Source organism: Bidens hawaiensis, unplaced genomic scaffold (assembly GCF_021521415.1).
Source record: "Bidens hawaiensis isolate Kalapana, Puna unplaced genomic scaffold, B.hawaiensis_p1.1 tig00024239_1, whole genome shotgun sequence".
Taxonomy (NCBI): domain Eukaryota; kingdom Viridiplantae; phylum Streptophyta; class Magnoliopsida; order Asterales; family Asteraceae; genus Bidens; species Bidens hawaiensis.
The window spans coordinates 8,923-25,379 of NW_027493813.1; the positions used below are offsets into that span (position 1 = coordinate 8,923).

A 16,457-nucleotide genomic window follows, 5' to 3' on the forward strand; every position below is an offset into this window, starting at 1 on the left:
ATTATTAGGGTCTGTTCCCTACATTCGCGGATATTATTAGGGTCCGTACCCTACATTCGCGGATATTATTAGGGTCCGTTCCCTTTCTAACCATACCTCCTATACCTTTCTCTACTTTCATAATTATGCATTCCATACGTACATACATCATCTATATATCATATGCATATATATATATATATATATATCAATCATAACTCTAAACTATCCCTTGACGGTACATGCAATACCCGAAGGTCATTCATGCATCGTCAAGCATTCATTTATACATATGTCATATAAGGCATACACTTATCACTTAAGGTAAGTGTATTAACTAATCAAATCGAGTATGCACACAGCCCCGAAAACATAACAAAGAAAATGGGGCTAGAAACTCACCTGTATGCGGTTACGTTCACCGTTAATGGTAATCCCTTTCTTCAGTTGTGCATGGCTGGCTGTATAATAATTACACGTATCAATTTAACTATCACTACTCATATCATCTTTCTAGTCTTAGTTATTACCCACAACGAACGGGGGTCCGGGGGCAGCGCCCCTGGCAGCAGGGTTTTAGGGGCGGCAGCCCCTAGCAGGGCCCAAGGGGCGGCAGCCCCTGGCTTGGGTCGAGCTGTCTTAACACATTTTATTTACAGTAACTGTCTTAACACATTTTTCACTAGGATTTTAATTTATTTCTCAGCGAACTTAACTTTTGACGAACTTAATATTAAGCGAATTTAACATTGGCGAACTTACTGTTCAGCGAAGTTAACATTGGCGAACTTAGGTTGAAGGCGAAGTTGCTCAGCAGTGGTTACTGTTCGCTCTAAAACCCCTTAATCATAATCGTTTCATCGCGAAATCCTTGAATGCGAGTTTAACCAAACCCGTAAACATTCTCATGTTCATTTTGGGATAAAACTTGACCCGTAACAGCATAAAGCATGAAACTTTAAGGCTTAAACGTTTAATACTAGATCTAGGGTTCATTTTACACAAGTCGCACATGTTTGCAGGTCTAACGAGTTCGTTTTAGCATCAAGTTCGCAACTTTACCTTTCATTTATATCCGATCTATACTCGTTCTAAGTTTCAAGACTAAACGTTTATAAAAACGTAAAGTTTAGGATCAAAACATACCTTTATGCGATCGGTGTGGTCGCGTTTTGCTTGCTTATATTGTATCTAGCTCGTATAGTGAAGATTCAATAATGGTTGGCTTGATCTTTGGACTCGAATCCCGTCTCTCTCTCACGGCCGTATGTAAGGTGTAGGGTGTGTGTTTTGGAGTGTGTAGGCAATATGGAAGAGTGGAATGAGGATCAGGGTTTTAGGTGGCTTAGGGGATATTTATATCCCTTAAAGCCCATGGACCTAAGACCCATTCCCTTTAATCCATCTTAATTAGTCCAAGTCCATGATCTATTAATACTAGTTAATTATTTAGACCCAATAACCAAACACGACTTTCTTATTAAATGCGAAAATTTAGGATGTTACAGTTCACATGTGAACTACAAATCAGTCTATGAAGTCATCATGAAAACAACTTAACAAGATGAAGAGCAGTCAAAGATTAATAAATGAACAGTGTTCGTTCGTCTCAAAGGTAAAAACATGTACCATAAACATAATTTGGTGAAGATGGAAATTGATAATGATTAAGAAAATTACACGAACTGAACGGTCCTTCCTTAGGCTATTACCACCTAGAACATCTGCAATGAGTTCGGTCCATGGCAGGCCTCAAGCAGTGGTGAAGCTTGGACTAAGATACCGGGGGGGGGACTCGAAATGTGTACAAAGCTTCACAAATAAGTGGGGCCGGGCTCAAATTTTTGACCGAAAACGGCTAAATTACACGACATATACAAAATTACACTACGTATACAAAATTTATGGCGAAAACGAGTAAATTTAACTACTATGAAAAAAAAAACAGGGGACGGGCCACCACGGGCCGTAAGTAAGCTTCGTCAATGACCTCAAGATAAAGCGTCAACGCCTAGGGCTCATCTCGACAGGGCCCAAAATTTTCGAAAAACGTTATACACTCTCGTGCATATAATTTAAAACAATAATAAATAAATAAATAAATAATCTCACAGGCCTTTTCTAAGCCCATTAATAACAACCTAGTAGGGCCTAATAATAGTGAGAGCCCAAATACAAAAAAAAATCACAACAAACATTGCTAGTAAGTAATAACAAACTAAGAGGGCCCAAATATGGGTTGTTTATTTATTTAGAACTGAGAAGTTCTAGGCTTCTAGCGTCAACTTATGCTAATCCGCAATTCGCAACTCTAACTCGATCGAAGGTATAATGCTTGTAGTGTTAGCAGGGTCGGAACGCACATCGAAGTATGGAACTAAGCAGTTTGAGATTTTTGTTTAAACGGGCTTTGATTTGGATCGCTCAAAAACAAATGATTACAATACAATATTACAATCGCAGATAATAGAGCAACAGGTTGTTGATTCTCTAAGCAAGTTTTCTTATGTTTTGAGATTGGAATAGTTTTAGTTTGGAAGCCCAGCTTCTAAATAACTCATATAATTATAAGGTTTCTAGATCAGAATAATAAGTAACACCTTTTGATTATAAACCACTCCAAAGTACATCAAATAATGCAGAAAGTACTACAACCACAAAGCTAAATCACATCACACAAACTTAAGATAATGTCACGGTCTATGGTGTCGTGAGGTACACATTAACATGAACAATGGTCTCAACACCATCCGTGGTGTGTTGATCCACTTGAGGTAGACTCTCAATGGTTGCATATCCTTTAGCCTCCTCATACTTCCCGGTCCCACCAATCACTGCGATATGCGATATCTCAGATGCGGTCCTATGGACCCCAAAAAAGCTAATAGTATCATCAACTTCGTGATCACTACCATGAAATAATGTTGTGAGTGCAAATTTGTGACTACTCCCATCCAACGAGCTCGAAAGGTAGAAACCTTGTCCTTGGCCAAGCACGCCCGTACCTAGCTCGTGCCCTTCGGTTAGTTCATTGTCAATAACCGTGATTGACCCAAACATGAGTTGTTGGAGTGTTATGCCCGCGGGAAGTTGACCGGCTGCAACGAATGGTAGGTTTTTCCCACCGTTGATAACGTTGTTGTTCCCGGTGTTTTGGAGAATGGTGTTGGAATTGGGGTTGTTCGGGTTGTTACCGTTGAAACCGGCTAAGAATGGGAGGTTATTGTTGTTCACTATGCCGTTAATGTTGTTTAACGGGACCCCGCCAGTGACGGGAAACACTTGGCTGTTTGGTGTCGAGAATGGTACTGCGTTAGCGCTTGAAGTCGCTACGATTCCGGTAACAACCCTACTTGTAGCATGAGATCCTCCTAGAACATCATGCATAAAGAAACTTAAAGTCGGGTGTTCTCCATTAAGCCCACCACTAGTAGCACCTGACCCTCCAGTCGGTGTGGCACTTGACCCTCCAGTTGGTGTGACACTGACTGGGGTGGCCACTGGGGTTGTTCCAGCAGTAGGTGCTACTTTAGTAGTGACGGGACCCACTACTGGGGCAGGTGCTACAGTGGCAGGAATTTGACCACTTGGTAGCGTAGGTGTTGAATCTTCGACAGGGGTAGGTGTTGAATCTTCCACAGGGGTGTCATTCTCGTCTACTGGACCACTTGTGTCGGGCTCGTTGGTAGGCAACGGGGCCAGAGGCGTCGCACCACTTGTTGTATCTAGCAAGACGCGAGTTGCATTCAAACATTCTAGAGAAATGGCTAGCAAAAAGACGCAAATTGCGGCTTTGAGAATAGTAGATGTGGATGATGATGATGATTTGATCATGTTGCGGATTCGGGTGTTGTATTTAGTTGGCAGGTAATGTTGTTGATGATGAATGGGAGTGTTGTTGCACGTATGAGCATATATAGTGATGATCTAATATGGAGTTGATGAGATGGATGGAGTTGTTTGGTGTGGGGTGGTTTGGTTAAACAACTACCTTAAAATTTGCATATTTGGCGTATTTGAACAACTCACAAAATTGCTTTGTTTTGTTTCATCGGAAAGAGGAGACAACATGATTTTTGTATATACTATGCAAAGTTAGGCATAGTAGATTATGCCTTGTTTTATTTTTTATATTTAGGCATTGGATCCTTATTACGATGGATGATTAAAATGTATTTAGTGAAATTCCTTTAACCCAAAACCCGTTTTTGAACTCAAATAAATAATCCGACTTGAATACTTGATATTCAACTAAACATCAAATAATTTCAAGATCTAGTAACAATTCAAAAGGTTAGAAATTATCATTTATCATATATTTTTTTACTTTTTGAAAGGCTAAATTTTATAAATTATAAAAGAGACCTCGAACAAGAAGTACAAAGAGAAATACCTAACACAAGCTATATTACTACGACCAACACACTTACAATGGAAAGTTAACAAAATAAAATTTGCACCATAAATCCCATTCTATACTCAACCTTTTGTTGCGGTTTTTCACAAATAAATAAGAAGGAAAACGCTTTGAGACCGCCACTATTGAATGTGTTATAACACCCCTTTCCTTCTCCTTTTTGCCCTCCTAGCACCACGCATATTGTATCATTAAAAAAAATTCATTGATGTGAATTGCTCCTATCCCACAACATAAATATGTATTTGAAATTGGAATATGAAGAAGTGACCACACCGCTGATCCAAATAGTCACTATAAAGAATTGGAGCCCAAAGCATTTTCGATTGATCAAGAAACAAACCATCGTTAGTCTCGCAACTTACGGATATCGATGATGTATAAATACATCACAACTTACCATTTTCATCATTATTTATAGATGAATGTATTTCACTATGGGCGACAGTTGTTGACACGACCCAAACCCGATATAAAAGAAAAGACAAAAAACACAAGTTTTGGGTCAACTAACACTACCCGTTTAAAAAAATAGGTCGGGTTCAAGTCGACTAATATAACCCGTTAAGTTGTTTAACTATTTAAAGAAACCTTTTATAATTATATTTTAATATGTGTTTTTATACGGTTTTCATTTTTCTGAAGATACACTTGTAATTTTCAATTCATTTTTAAGATTTATTAATAATTAAAAAAATATTCATATTACTCATTTACTATACCGAGTCTAATTATATTAATTTTGTTTTTAATTTCTTTTTTGATAAATTAGTTAAACGAGTCGTGTTTGGAATGCTTTCACTTCACTCTATAATTTACACTCATAACCACTTAAAAGCTCACCATATAATTTACAAACTCTCGTCACATAAATTTAGTGGATAGATTGGGAATACTTTCATGGTTATACATAAGAAATAGATTAGGCTTGTTTTACAATACATCCATTTACATCTCATTGTATTGTACACTGTTTTTTTTTACGTTCAAAGAAGATTTTATTAACCACCAAACATAATTACCAGTTCTATAAAACTGTATTACAGACAAAACCAAAGTAAAACAATTTTTTTTCATATTCATCCCACCTTGTGTTACTTCTGAGAATTATGCTTTTGTGACGACATAACGATTGTCAAGTAGCAATCGACAATATGGTTTAACGTTCAATAAAACTGTATTACAAACAAAACCAAAGTAAAACAAATGTTTTTTCATACTCGTTTCACCTTGTGTTACTTTATAGAATTATGCTTTGTGACGACATAACGATTGCCAATTGGCAACCAACAATATGGTTTCATCTTGGAACAACCAAGCCAAACTATGAAGACAGCGTGAGTCCGGTTTAGACAACATAGTCTGACCAGAGTAACGACAAGCCGGTACTAATCCCGAAAAACCCGATCCCAAAATTCGAAGATATTTGGTACTGGTACCGATAGTAGATGTTCGGATTGGTATCGGTATTTCGTGCAAAATTTGAAAAACACCGGTACTGACCGAAAATTCAAAACTTAGTATCAATTCGGTACCGATGATACCAAATCAGTACCAAATTACCTAAACGCTCATATCTAGACCGGAGCGAGGTAACGAAACTCTCCAAGGAACACAAAAAAAAAGTTGTCGTTTTAAAAGGATATACCGACCAATATAAACCGACTAGATTAATACTATAAAAAAATAAACCGGAGTGAGTTAACGAGAGGCTCATAAGTTATATTTAGCCTAGTGTCCACGACACCGGCACAAGAAGCCCTCCAATAATATAAGCCCTAATAATTCCTCATTCTAGGGTTTTAGCTCACCATGTATCTGTACAATCTCACACTCCAGCAAGCCACCGGCATCGTATGCGCCATCAACGGCAGCTTCTCCGGCGGCAACAAGTCTCAGGAACTCGTCGTCGCACGCGGCAAAGTCCTCGAACTCCTCCGACCCGACGAAAACGGTAAGATCCAAACCATTTTATCAGTAGATGTATTCGGTGCCATTAGATCTCTAGCTCAGTTTAGGTTAACCGGTGCTCAAAAGGATTATATCGTCGTCGGTTCCGATTCCGGTAGGATTATTATTCTAGACTATAATAAGGAGAAGAATGTCTTTGTTCAAGTCCATAAGGAGACGTTCGGTAAGTCCGGTAGCCGTAGGATTGTCCCTGGCCAGTATTTAGCTGTCGATCCTAAAGGCCGTGCGGTTATGATCGGTGCTTGCGAGAAGCAGAAGCTTGTTTATGTGTTGAATAGGGATACCGCTGCTAGGTTAACGATTTCGTCTCCGTTGGAGGCGCATAAGTCGCATACTATTACGTATTCCATTGCTGGTGTGGACTGTGGTTTTGATAATCCGATATTTGCGGCGATTGAGTTGGATTATTCGGAGGCGGATCAGGATCCGACGGGGCAGGCGGCAAGCGAGGCGCAGAAGCAGCTTACGTTTTATGAGTTGGATTTGGGGCTTAATCATGTGTCGAGGAAGTGGTCGGAGCAGGTGGATAATGGGGCGAATATGTTGGTGACGGTTCCTGGTGGCGGGGATGGGCCGAGTGGTGTGCTTGTTTGTGCGGAGAATTTTGTTATTTATAAGAATCAGGGGCATCCGGATGTTCGGGCGGTGATTCCCAGGAGGGCGGATTTACCTGCCGAGCGTGGGGTGCTTATTGTTTCGGCTAGTGTGCATAAACAGAAGTCTATGTTTTTCTTTCTGTTGCAGACTGAGTATGGTGATGTGTTTAAAGTCACGCTTGAGCATGATAACGAGCGTGTTACAGAGCTGAGAATCAAGTATTTTGATACCCTGCCGGTTACGTCTGCCATGTGTGTTATGAAGTCTGGTTTCCTGTTTGCTGCTTCTGAGTTTGGGAACCACGGTTTGTATCAGTTTCAAGCTATAGGAGCTGATCCTGATGTGGAGTCATCATCAGCTACGTTAATGGAAACTGATGAAGGGTTTCAGCCAGTGTTTTTCAAGCCTCGTGGGCTGAAGAATCTTGTTAGAATTGACCAATTGGAGTGCTTGATGCCCATTATGGACATGAAAGTTGTGAATCATTTTGAAGAAGAAACGCCTCAAATCTTTACACTTTGTGGCCGAGGACCTCGTTCGTCTCTTAGAATTCTAAGACCGGGACTCGCCATCAGTGAAATGGCCGTTTCACAGCTTCCTGGTGTTCCAAGTGCGGTTTGGACGGTTAAAAAGAACGTTAATGACGAATTCGATGCATTTATCGTTGTTTCTTTTGCAAATGCGACTCTCGTTCTCTCTATTGGAGAAACTGTTGAGGAAGTTAGTGACAGTGGGTTTCTTGATACCACACCTTCACTTGCTGTTTCATTAATAGGTGATGATTCTTTAATGCAAGTTCATCCGAGTGGTATTAGACATATACGCGAAGACGGCCGTGTTAATGAGTGGAGAACATCTGGAAAACGAACTATCGTTAAAGTCGGTTATAACCGACTTCAGGTGGTGGTTGCATTAAGCGGAGGAGAGCTTATATACTTTGAGGTGGATATGACTGGACAGTTGATGGAAGTTGAAAAAACCGAAATGTCCGGTGACGTGGCATGTTTGGATATTGCACCTGTACCTGAAGGAAGACAAAGATCTCGTTTTCTAGCTGTTGGTTCCTATGATAAGACCATTCGAATATTTTCTTTGGACCCTGATGACTGTCTGCAGGTTCTTAGCCTGCAAAGTGTCTCTTCACCTCCCGAATCACTTCTCTTTCTTGAGGTTCAAGCTTCTGTTGGTGGTGAAGACGGTGCGGACCATCCGGCTAGCTTGTTTTTAAACGCGGGTCTTCAAAGTGGGGTGCTTTTCAGGACTGTTGTCGACATGATCACAGGCCAGCTTTCAGATGCGCGGTCTCGGTTTCTAGGGCTTCGTGCTCCCAAATTGTTTTCAATTCTGGTTCGTGGAAGAAGAGCCATGCTTTGCTTGTCTAGTAGACCATGGTTGGGGTATGTTCACCAGGGTCACTTTCTTTTAACGCCACTTTCATACGAAACACTTGAATACGCAGCCTCGTTTTCATCTGACCAGTGTGCTGAAGGTGTGGTAGCGGTTGCTGGTGACGCATTAAGAGTTTTTACAATTGAAAGATTGGGTGAAACGTTTAACGAAACCGCTATCCCATTAAGATACACTCCAAGAAAGTTTGTGTTTCATCCAAAAAAGAAACTTTTGGTAACGATTGAAAGCGATCAGGGTGCATTTCCGGCTGAGTTACGTGAAAGTGCGAAAAAAGAGTGTTTTGAGGCTGCTGGTCAGGGAGAAAATGGTAAAATGGAGATAGAAAATGGTGGTGACGATGAAGATAAAGATGACCCGTTATCCGATGAACAATACGGGTACCCTAAAGCCGAATCGGACAAATGGGTTTCTTGCATTCGGGTCCTTGACCCAAAGTCAACCGAGACAACTTGTCTTTTAGAGCTTCAAGACAACGAGGCTGCGTTTAGTATATGTACTGTGAACTTTCATGATAAAGAGTATGGCACACTTTTAGCTGTGGGTACTGCGAAGGGTCTTCAGTTTTGGCCCAAAAGATCTTTGACAGCTGGATATATTCATATTTATCGGTTTGTTAAAGATGGGAGGTCGCTTGAGCTTCTGCATAAAACTCCAGTTGATGGGGTCCCGCTTGCGCTATGCCAGTTTCAGGGGAGATTGCTTGCGGGAATCGGGTCAGTTCTTCGGCTTTATGATTTGGGGAAAAAAAAATTGCTCAGAAAGTGTGAGAATAAGCTGTTTCCGAATACAATTAATTCCATTCATACGTATCGCGATCGAATTTATGTTGGAGACATTCAAGAGGTATGTTTTTTTAATATTAAATTATTCATGTTATAAACATATTCTATGGGCGTGCAAATGTGCAAGGGTTGGTTTTAGGCTCAACTGAAAATTTGGTTTTTGGATTTTTGAAAACCATTTAACTTTAATTTTTTTTTTGTTTTTTAAAATTGGTTCGGTTTCAAGTTTTTTTGGTTTTACCATTTAAGCTTGAAAATTCTGAGTAAAAATGGTCCAAAATAATTAATTTGGGCTCTTTTTTTGTGTGTGTGTAATGATTATTTTACATATTTGGACCTAAAATTTTAGGGCTACACCTTTATTTTTTTTTATAAATTACTAGAAAACCGGTTTCTGTGGTTCGGTTTTGGTTGATAGCAAAGCCAGAACTGAACTGAAAAAATTGGTTTAAAACACAAAATTACAGTCCTGTTTTTTATTAAATTCAGTTATTTCTGTTTGGTTACGTCGGTTTTCCTGGTCACGGTTTGGTTTTTGAGTTTTTGAAAACGTTCATCTCGGTATTTACGGTCTTGCTATTCGGGCTTGAAAAATTTGGGTCAAAAAATAGTTGACTGAAACTAATGATTTTTCGCCTAATTTTTTTGTTTGTTAACGATTAATTGATTGGGCCTAAATTATTTTGGTTACACTGTTCATTATATTCTTATAAAATTATTTATCATTAAAAATACAAAATTTGAAAGTTATATTAAATCGGTTCAGTTTCTTACTAATGTGTTTTTTTGTTTTTTTATAGTCGTTTCACTACTGCAAGTACAGACGGGACGAAAACCAGCTATACATATTTGCTGACGACTCAGTTCCAAGATGGTTGACATCAGCATACCATGTGGACTTCGACACCATGGCAGGAGCTGACAAATTTGGAAACATTTACTTTGTTCGATTACCACAAGACGTATCAGACGAAATCGAGGAAGATCCAACTGGTGGAAAGATTAAATGGGAACAAGGGAAGCTAAACGGTGCACCAAATAAGGTTGAAGAAATTGTTCAGTTTCATGTCGGTGATGTTGTCACATGTATGCAAAAAGCATCTTTAATTCCAGGTGGCACTGAGTGTGTGATGTATGGAACTGTGATGGGTAGTTTAGGGGCGTTATTGGCATTCAGCTCGCGTGATGACGTGGACTTCTTTTCACATTTGGAGATGCATATGAGGCAAGAACATCCGCCTTTGTGTGGGAGAGATCATATGGCGTTTAGATCTGCTTACTTTCCTGTTAAGGTAGTTTTATCAAGTTTTATAACTGTTTTTAAAGTTTGATGAGCGTGTGATATACTAATATTGGTTTGTTTATGCAGGATGTGATTGATGGGGACCTTTGCGAACAGTACCCGACGTTGTCGTTGGACCAGCAGAGGAAAATTGCGGATGAGTTGGATAGAACTCCAGCAGAGATTCTCAAGAAACTGGAAGATGTTAGAAACAAAATTGTTTAAAAGGTAAAATACATAATTACATATTTGGTTGAGGACTATTTGGATCATATGTTATCATATGTGCTTGTATTCTAGTATTCTACCATGCTACTTTATGACTTAATGTCCTGTTATTGGTACATGTGTGTCATTTTTTTACAAATATTGATTGTCTTTTTTGACCGTTTTACGTAGGGGTGTAAATGAGACAAGTCTCTCGTGAGCTTCTCGAGATCGTGTTTTCTAGAAGCTCGAATTGAGTCGAGCTTAATTGAGCTTGAGTCTAAAATAAGCTTGTTTCTAGAGCTAGTTGTCTTGTTATTATTTTTTAATTATTATTCAGGGCGTTATATTATTACAGCTGATTATGGGGTTTTTGATGCATGCAGATGATGCTAAGGCTAGATGGGTTCAAGCAAAAGCATGGTTTAACTAACGGAACTTGAAAGAGGTTTAGACGATTGAGGTTTCATTGCACTAGACATTCAACTCTTCTATTGTTGTAATTATGAAGATTTCTTAATGGAGTTTTACTCGATTGTTTTGAGATTTTTCGTCCTGTGTTTTGGAGTTTGTAGTAGTTTTTACTTGTTATGAATCAAGGTTGTTTTTAACTTGCATCTGCTTGAATTACTTTTATGAAACATGTTGGTAGGTTTGTTTCTAACATTAGTGATTGGCATTTGTTTCAAGTAAATTCTGCTGTATTTCATAGAGTTCGAGTAATTGTTGTCAATTTCAATCAAGGCGTCAACACCCTCAAAATATTACCTAGAGGTGACTGTTGTGTTGGGATAGTGGCAGAACTTGAACATTTATTCACGTGAAATTTTTTTTCCTGACTAGTAAACCCTGTAAGTCATTGTTTTCTTACTCGTCAAACAGGTTAGCAACTCAATGGGGGTATGCTGGGTTATCTACGAGTGTGAGAGTCGTAAACAAGTTCGCAGGTTGCAAGTCTTGGACGGTTTCTCACTTATAGGCCTAAAGCGAAATAAATTATTTTCTCCAAATTTTAATGAGTTTCAAGAAATTAGATCTCACCAAATTACCACCCAATCAATTTAGCAAATATAGCACATTAGCACCTAAACAAGTGTCACCTAATTACAAAAAATCAGACAATCAAGTCTCACCAAATTCACTTTGTTAAGAGTAGAAACGGATAAGAAGTTAAGAACTGAGTTCTATTCAATCTCTTGTAATGTGTGATCCATGGTCTTGTAGTAGAACCGTCAAACTAGACAAGTTGGGTCATAGCCCAAAGCCCGAACCCGAACTTTACTCATTTACATAGTTGAGCCAACCACTAATAAAGTTATATTTGAGGTACCCAAGGCCTAAGAGAACATATACCAAAATCAAGAGTATGCTTAATTTTAGAGGTACCCAAGGCCTAAGGGGACGTCGCGTTGGTTAAGTATTGCTTAATTTTAGATGTCCCTTTAGTGATGGTTCAGATAAGTGTTCGTAATGATCTATAGACAAACTTATACAAACTAATGTACTTTGAGAGTTTATTTTAGTCATTCTAGCTTTAAGTTTAAAATGTTTTTGTGTTAGACTTCAGTACGACTGTTGAGAGTCTCGAGTTGTCAAAATGTGAAACTTAATAAGTGTTTTAACTTGGCCAAGTGTTAACGAACGTGGCTGTTGCCTCCAGATCAGGTAACCAACCTCTTTGCATTCCATCTCTCCTTAAGTACAGTTACTTAAGCCATTATATGCTTTTTTTTTATATTTATTCAGGAAATAATAAAAGGATTGGATCAAACACTCCACCATCATTGGGAATCTAAGCAGCAATATAGATCATGCTACATCGGGTAGCGGAGGCAAATCAACAACAAACGGGTTGTTGACGGTTAACCTTTTCATCTCGTTGCATGAACTCGTTTGATGAGGACATAAATACATGAAAACCAACTACTAAATGACATATCTTTCATACCAACAACTTTGAAAAGACCAATATCAAACTTATTTTGTATAGTAGTTTATGCACACAAAACAAAAGCGGAAATGGCGGGTGGTAGCGAGTGAGGTTTAACCAATATGATTATTAGTGTAGAATCCTGATGATGCTGCTGTTGCTGCTGCTGTATTATAAGAAACTGGAACGGGAAAAGTGACACCCTGGCTTCTCATCATTTGCATTTGCCTTTGCCATGCTGAGTTGTTTGCTGCTGGTGAAGCAATGACACTTGTTGACCCATTTGCTTTGCTACCTCCTGATACAACAAATTAAACTACATTGGTTAGTTTTTGAGGTTCATATGTTTCGGTTTCGGTTTCGAACTTGGAACCAGTTGTGTAAACCGTATCGGCAGTTTTTTTTTTATCAATTTAGTTCTAACTAAAAATTTATTAGAAAAGTTATAAATACTAGTTAAAACTGCCAAACAGAACCGTTTTCATTGGTCTTGGCTAACCCAACCAACCTGACCGGTTTGTTTTGCCATTTTTCTAAATCGTAATTGGCAGTATTGCCTACAATTTTTGTCAAAATCAGTTGAACCAAATTTTAAGCATCCCTATACGTTGGCACAACTAGAGGTGTACAAAAACAGTTTTATTCCCAAACCGGTTCGGGTTGGGACCAATTATTGTTTAGGCCAACAAAAGTCAAAACCAGGTTGAAGAAAGTCAACGACTCGGTTTGACCGGTTTCAAACCATAGAGTTACAACCCGGCTTTAATCCTACGGTTCAGGTTAGAACCGGTTTTTTTGTACACCTCTAGGCAGCAGGTTACAAACCAGTTTTGGTTCATTACAGATTCATTCCCACACTTGGTCGGGTTTATAATTCGCAAAATCCCAATGTACCGTGATGTTTGAGAAATAGAACCACGAACCAAATTGAAAACTTGTTTTTTTTTTTAATCTTGCAGCCTGTACCGGTCTCATGTAGATGGATCATGGATCTCATAATCTGAGAATAATTACCTCAAAATTTGTTGCAAAACTAGAATACATGTTAGCCCACACGGGATAGCGATCAGATACAACCGTTTGTCCACCAATACTACCTTGAGGTCGACCCTGCACCTTGAATTCACAAACAAGAAACAAGCTATAAGATGTAAACAAAAGATTTCAAGAAACTGCATCATGCTAAAACCAAACACCATCGCATACCTTAACTCTTTTCTCAGAAGGTAATTCAAAATTTCCAAAACATATATTCACATCCTGAACATTATCTTTCCCCTTTCGATTCTCATTCGTGGAAGAAACCGAGAGGTTGAGATCAAGATTATCACCAATTACTGAAAACAATAAACTTAAATCAGAGATCAACAGAAAACAAAAACAAAATAACTTTTAAACACAATCGGTACCTTGATTCATGACTCCCAAACTTCTATCCGCCCCATAGATGCTCGGCTCAAAGTTGGTCACAGCTTCTCTACCATTACATTTGATAGCAGCTTTGTCATAAGCCCTGAATTTAACAAAAACACAAATTGCAGATACATGAGTTGGATGATACTTAAAAGACATTTTAAGTTTAAACGAACTAACTTTCAATGATTACATAAATTTACAACAAGTCAACAACCTTGCAGCTTCTACTTCATTGTCGAATAATCCAAGATAAACATACCTGCAAACCAATCATTGTAACCTTGTAGATAAAAAAACTGTCCTAATCACAATTATCATAGATAAACAGTAAACTACAGCTACATTAACTAAGCATTTATTTCATCTAATCAAAGAATTCAAGATCACGAAAGTAAGAAACAGGCTTCTTACTTTTTCCCCAAAAGCTGACCCATACGCGCCTCCCATCTTCCACATTTATGAAGAGTCACACCTCGATATTTCGAAGTCCCTCTCGAGAATCCGGTGCTCTGCCTACGCAATATATGAATGAATTCCTCTTTTGATAGATTCTTTGCCTGTTGCGGGACAATAACCGTGCATTGATCAATAAGTTGTTGGTCAATCAGACACAAAGTATAATATATATCATGATATTCTCAACCCACCTGCGCCATATCTTCCTCATATTCTTTCACATGAAAATTAATATCAGCATCGATTCCACGAAACTTGATTGCAGCCCGGTCGTAAGCCCTGAATTACAACCACTCAATAAGTCAAAACCACATTAACAGGCAGAATATGTTAAAGGTACAAATTATTATCAGATACCTAGCTGCAGCAAGAGCAGTATCAAATCCACCTGTAATCACTTAATATTGTTAATAACTTAATATACTAAATATAGAACTGTATGTTTGAACAATAATGGAATAAATATAATAAACACTACTTACCTAAATAGACTTGTTTCCCACAGTCCCTGAACAAAAAAAAAACACAAAACTATTCAACAATTGACACATTCAAAACATTGTCAATCTAATAGCAAACATTAATAAACGACGCACATACGCATTAACGAATCATACTGTACAAGTGATTAAGCACATAATAATAATAATAATAATAATAATAATAATAATAATAATTTGATTAGACAGAATAATAACAATTATAAACACAAACCAATTCAGCAATATACACATTCAAAACATTGTCAATCTAATAGCAAACATTAATAACCGACGCGCATACGCATTAATGAATCGTACCGTACAAGTGAATAAGCACATAATAATAATAATAATAATAATAATAATAATAATAATAATAATTTGATTAGACAGCAGCATTCTAATTATAATTTATACCAGATATGTGACTCCCAGCGTCCGGTGCGACGATAAAACGTGACACCGCGATACTGCGAGCTACGAGACCTCGGTCCACGTCGACTCTTCTTCTGCTGCTGCTGCACCGGGTGATCCGGAACCTTCAAATTCAACCAGTGTGATTCAACTAACGGCGATGACGATGAGACTGATCGATGAGAGGCTAACTTCTCTAAATGATCAATCTCAACTGGAAAAAACTGGCGCGTAATTAAACCGATATTACTTGCAGCATACGATAACTCATCGTCATCATCGACGGTTATCACGTCTGATGAAACTGACGTACCGGAATGACGATCTTCCATAACATTCATATCATCATTATTATTAACAGATAACACTGCTACATCGATATTAAGATCTAACATATCTTCAATATTATTATTATTAGAAGCTAGGTGAGCTATATATGTTTAATAGTTATGGATCGAATGAGAATGAAAGACATAGTGGAAGGTGAAATGAGTGTGTGAAAGAGAAAAACGGTTGAGATCTAATTACACAGAAGAAGATATTATTATTTCTGTTATACTGGAAAACTAACAAACTTTTTACACACACGAACAGCACATTTAAGTGTGTGTAAGTTGTAACGATAAACAGAGGTTAGAGGTAGCTAGGGTTAGTCAATGAGAGATTGGTATTGGTGGTTTTTCGAATGAGGGAGAAATAATAATAATAATGATGCTGATATATATAGGAAAACGACAGCGTTTTGGTTATTGTTGATGTTAGCAAAAACAAAAGCTTGCTTTGGACTTTCTTGCTTTTATTTTATTTTTTATCTTTACCGTATATAATGCATCAAACGGGAGTAAATTAAGACACAAGTTTTTAAGTAATTTACAAGTTTTAATGCATATGGTACAAGCACACAAAGGGGTAAAGTAGTCTTTTCAACATAATTAACCTACATTCATTTAGTTTTAACAAATATAATTACAATTATGGTACCACAACTTTACTCAAATTTTGTAATTCAACAACTACTTACAACTTTGACACTTCATGTTTGCCCACTTTTAACTCAACTTTATACTTTTTTTATTTTAATCTAATATGTTTTATAAAAATATGATTTTAAAAA

At 38.0% G+C, this 16,457-nt stretch overlaps 2 protein-coding genes and 1 pseudogene across 2 annotated transcripts; 1 reads left to right on the forward strand and 2 right to left on the reverse strand.

Annotated features, from left to right (window-relative positions):
* Window positions 1-2,573: 2,573 nt before the first annotated feature.
* On the reverse strand, window positions 2,574-4,231 carry LOC143568864 (dirigent protein 24 pseudogene; annotated as a pseudogene).
* Window positions 4,232-6,140: 1,909 nt separating this feature from the next.
* On the forward strand, window positions 6,141-11,343 carry LOC143568877 (spliceosome-associated protein 130 A). Its single transcript, XM_077054917.1, has 4 exons — window positions 6,141-9,217; window positions 9,957-10,448; window positions 10,526-10,666; window positions 11,032-11,343. Exons 1-3 carry the CDS (start codon window positions 6,209-6,211, stop codon window positions 10,661-10,663), a joined length of 3,639 nt encoding a protein of 1,212 aa, XP_076911032.1. The 5' UTR covers window positions 6,141-6,208; the 3' UTR covers window positions 10,664-10,666; window positions 11,032-11,343.
* Window positions 11,344-13,491: 2,148 nt separating this feature from the next.
* LOC143568876 (floral homeotic protein APETALA 2-like) lies at window positions 13,492-15,738 on the reverse strand. Its single transcript, XM_077054916.1, has 9 exons — window positions 15,347-15,738; window positions 14,930-14,955; window positions 14,805-14,835; window positions 14,639-14,726; window positions 14,403-14,548; window positions 14,206-14,250; window positions 13,985-14,088; window positions 13,782-13,912; window positions 13,492-13,691 (listed from the first exon to the last, which is right to left on the reverse strand). Exons 1-9 carry the CDS (start codon window positions 15,736-15,738, stop codon window positions 13,569-13,571), a joined length of 1,086 nt encoding a protein of 361 aa, XP_076911031.1. The 3' UTR covers window positions 13,492-13,568.
* Window positions 15,739-16,457: the final 719 nt, after the last annotated feature.

Coding starts and splice junctions, on each gene's coding strand:
- LOC143568877 (XM_077054917.1), top strand. CDS start 6,209: ATGTATCTGTACAATCTCACACTCCAGCAAGCCACCGGCATCGTATGC. Junction 9,218..9,956: donor ATGTTGGAGACATTCAAGAG/GTATGTTTTTTT, acceptor GTTTTTTTATAG/TCGTTTCACTACTGCAAGTA. Junction 10,449..10,525: donor CTGCTTACTTTCCTGTTAAG/GTAGTTTTATCA, acceptor TTGTTTATGCAG/GATGTGATTGATGGGGACCT.
- LOC143568876 (XM_077054916.1), bottom strand. CDS start 15,738: ATGTTAGATCTTAATATCGATGTAGCAGTGTTATCTGTTAATAATAAT. Junction 14,836..14,929: donor TGGGAAACAAGTCTATTTAG/GTAAGTAGTGTT, acceptor AAGTGATTACAG/GTGGATTTGATACTGCTCTT. Junction 14,549..14,638: donor ATGAGGAAGATATGGCGCAG/GTGGGTTGAGAA, acceptor GTCCCGCAACAG/GCAAAGAATCTATCAAAAGA.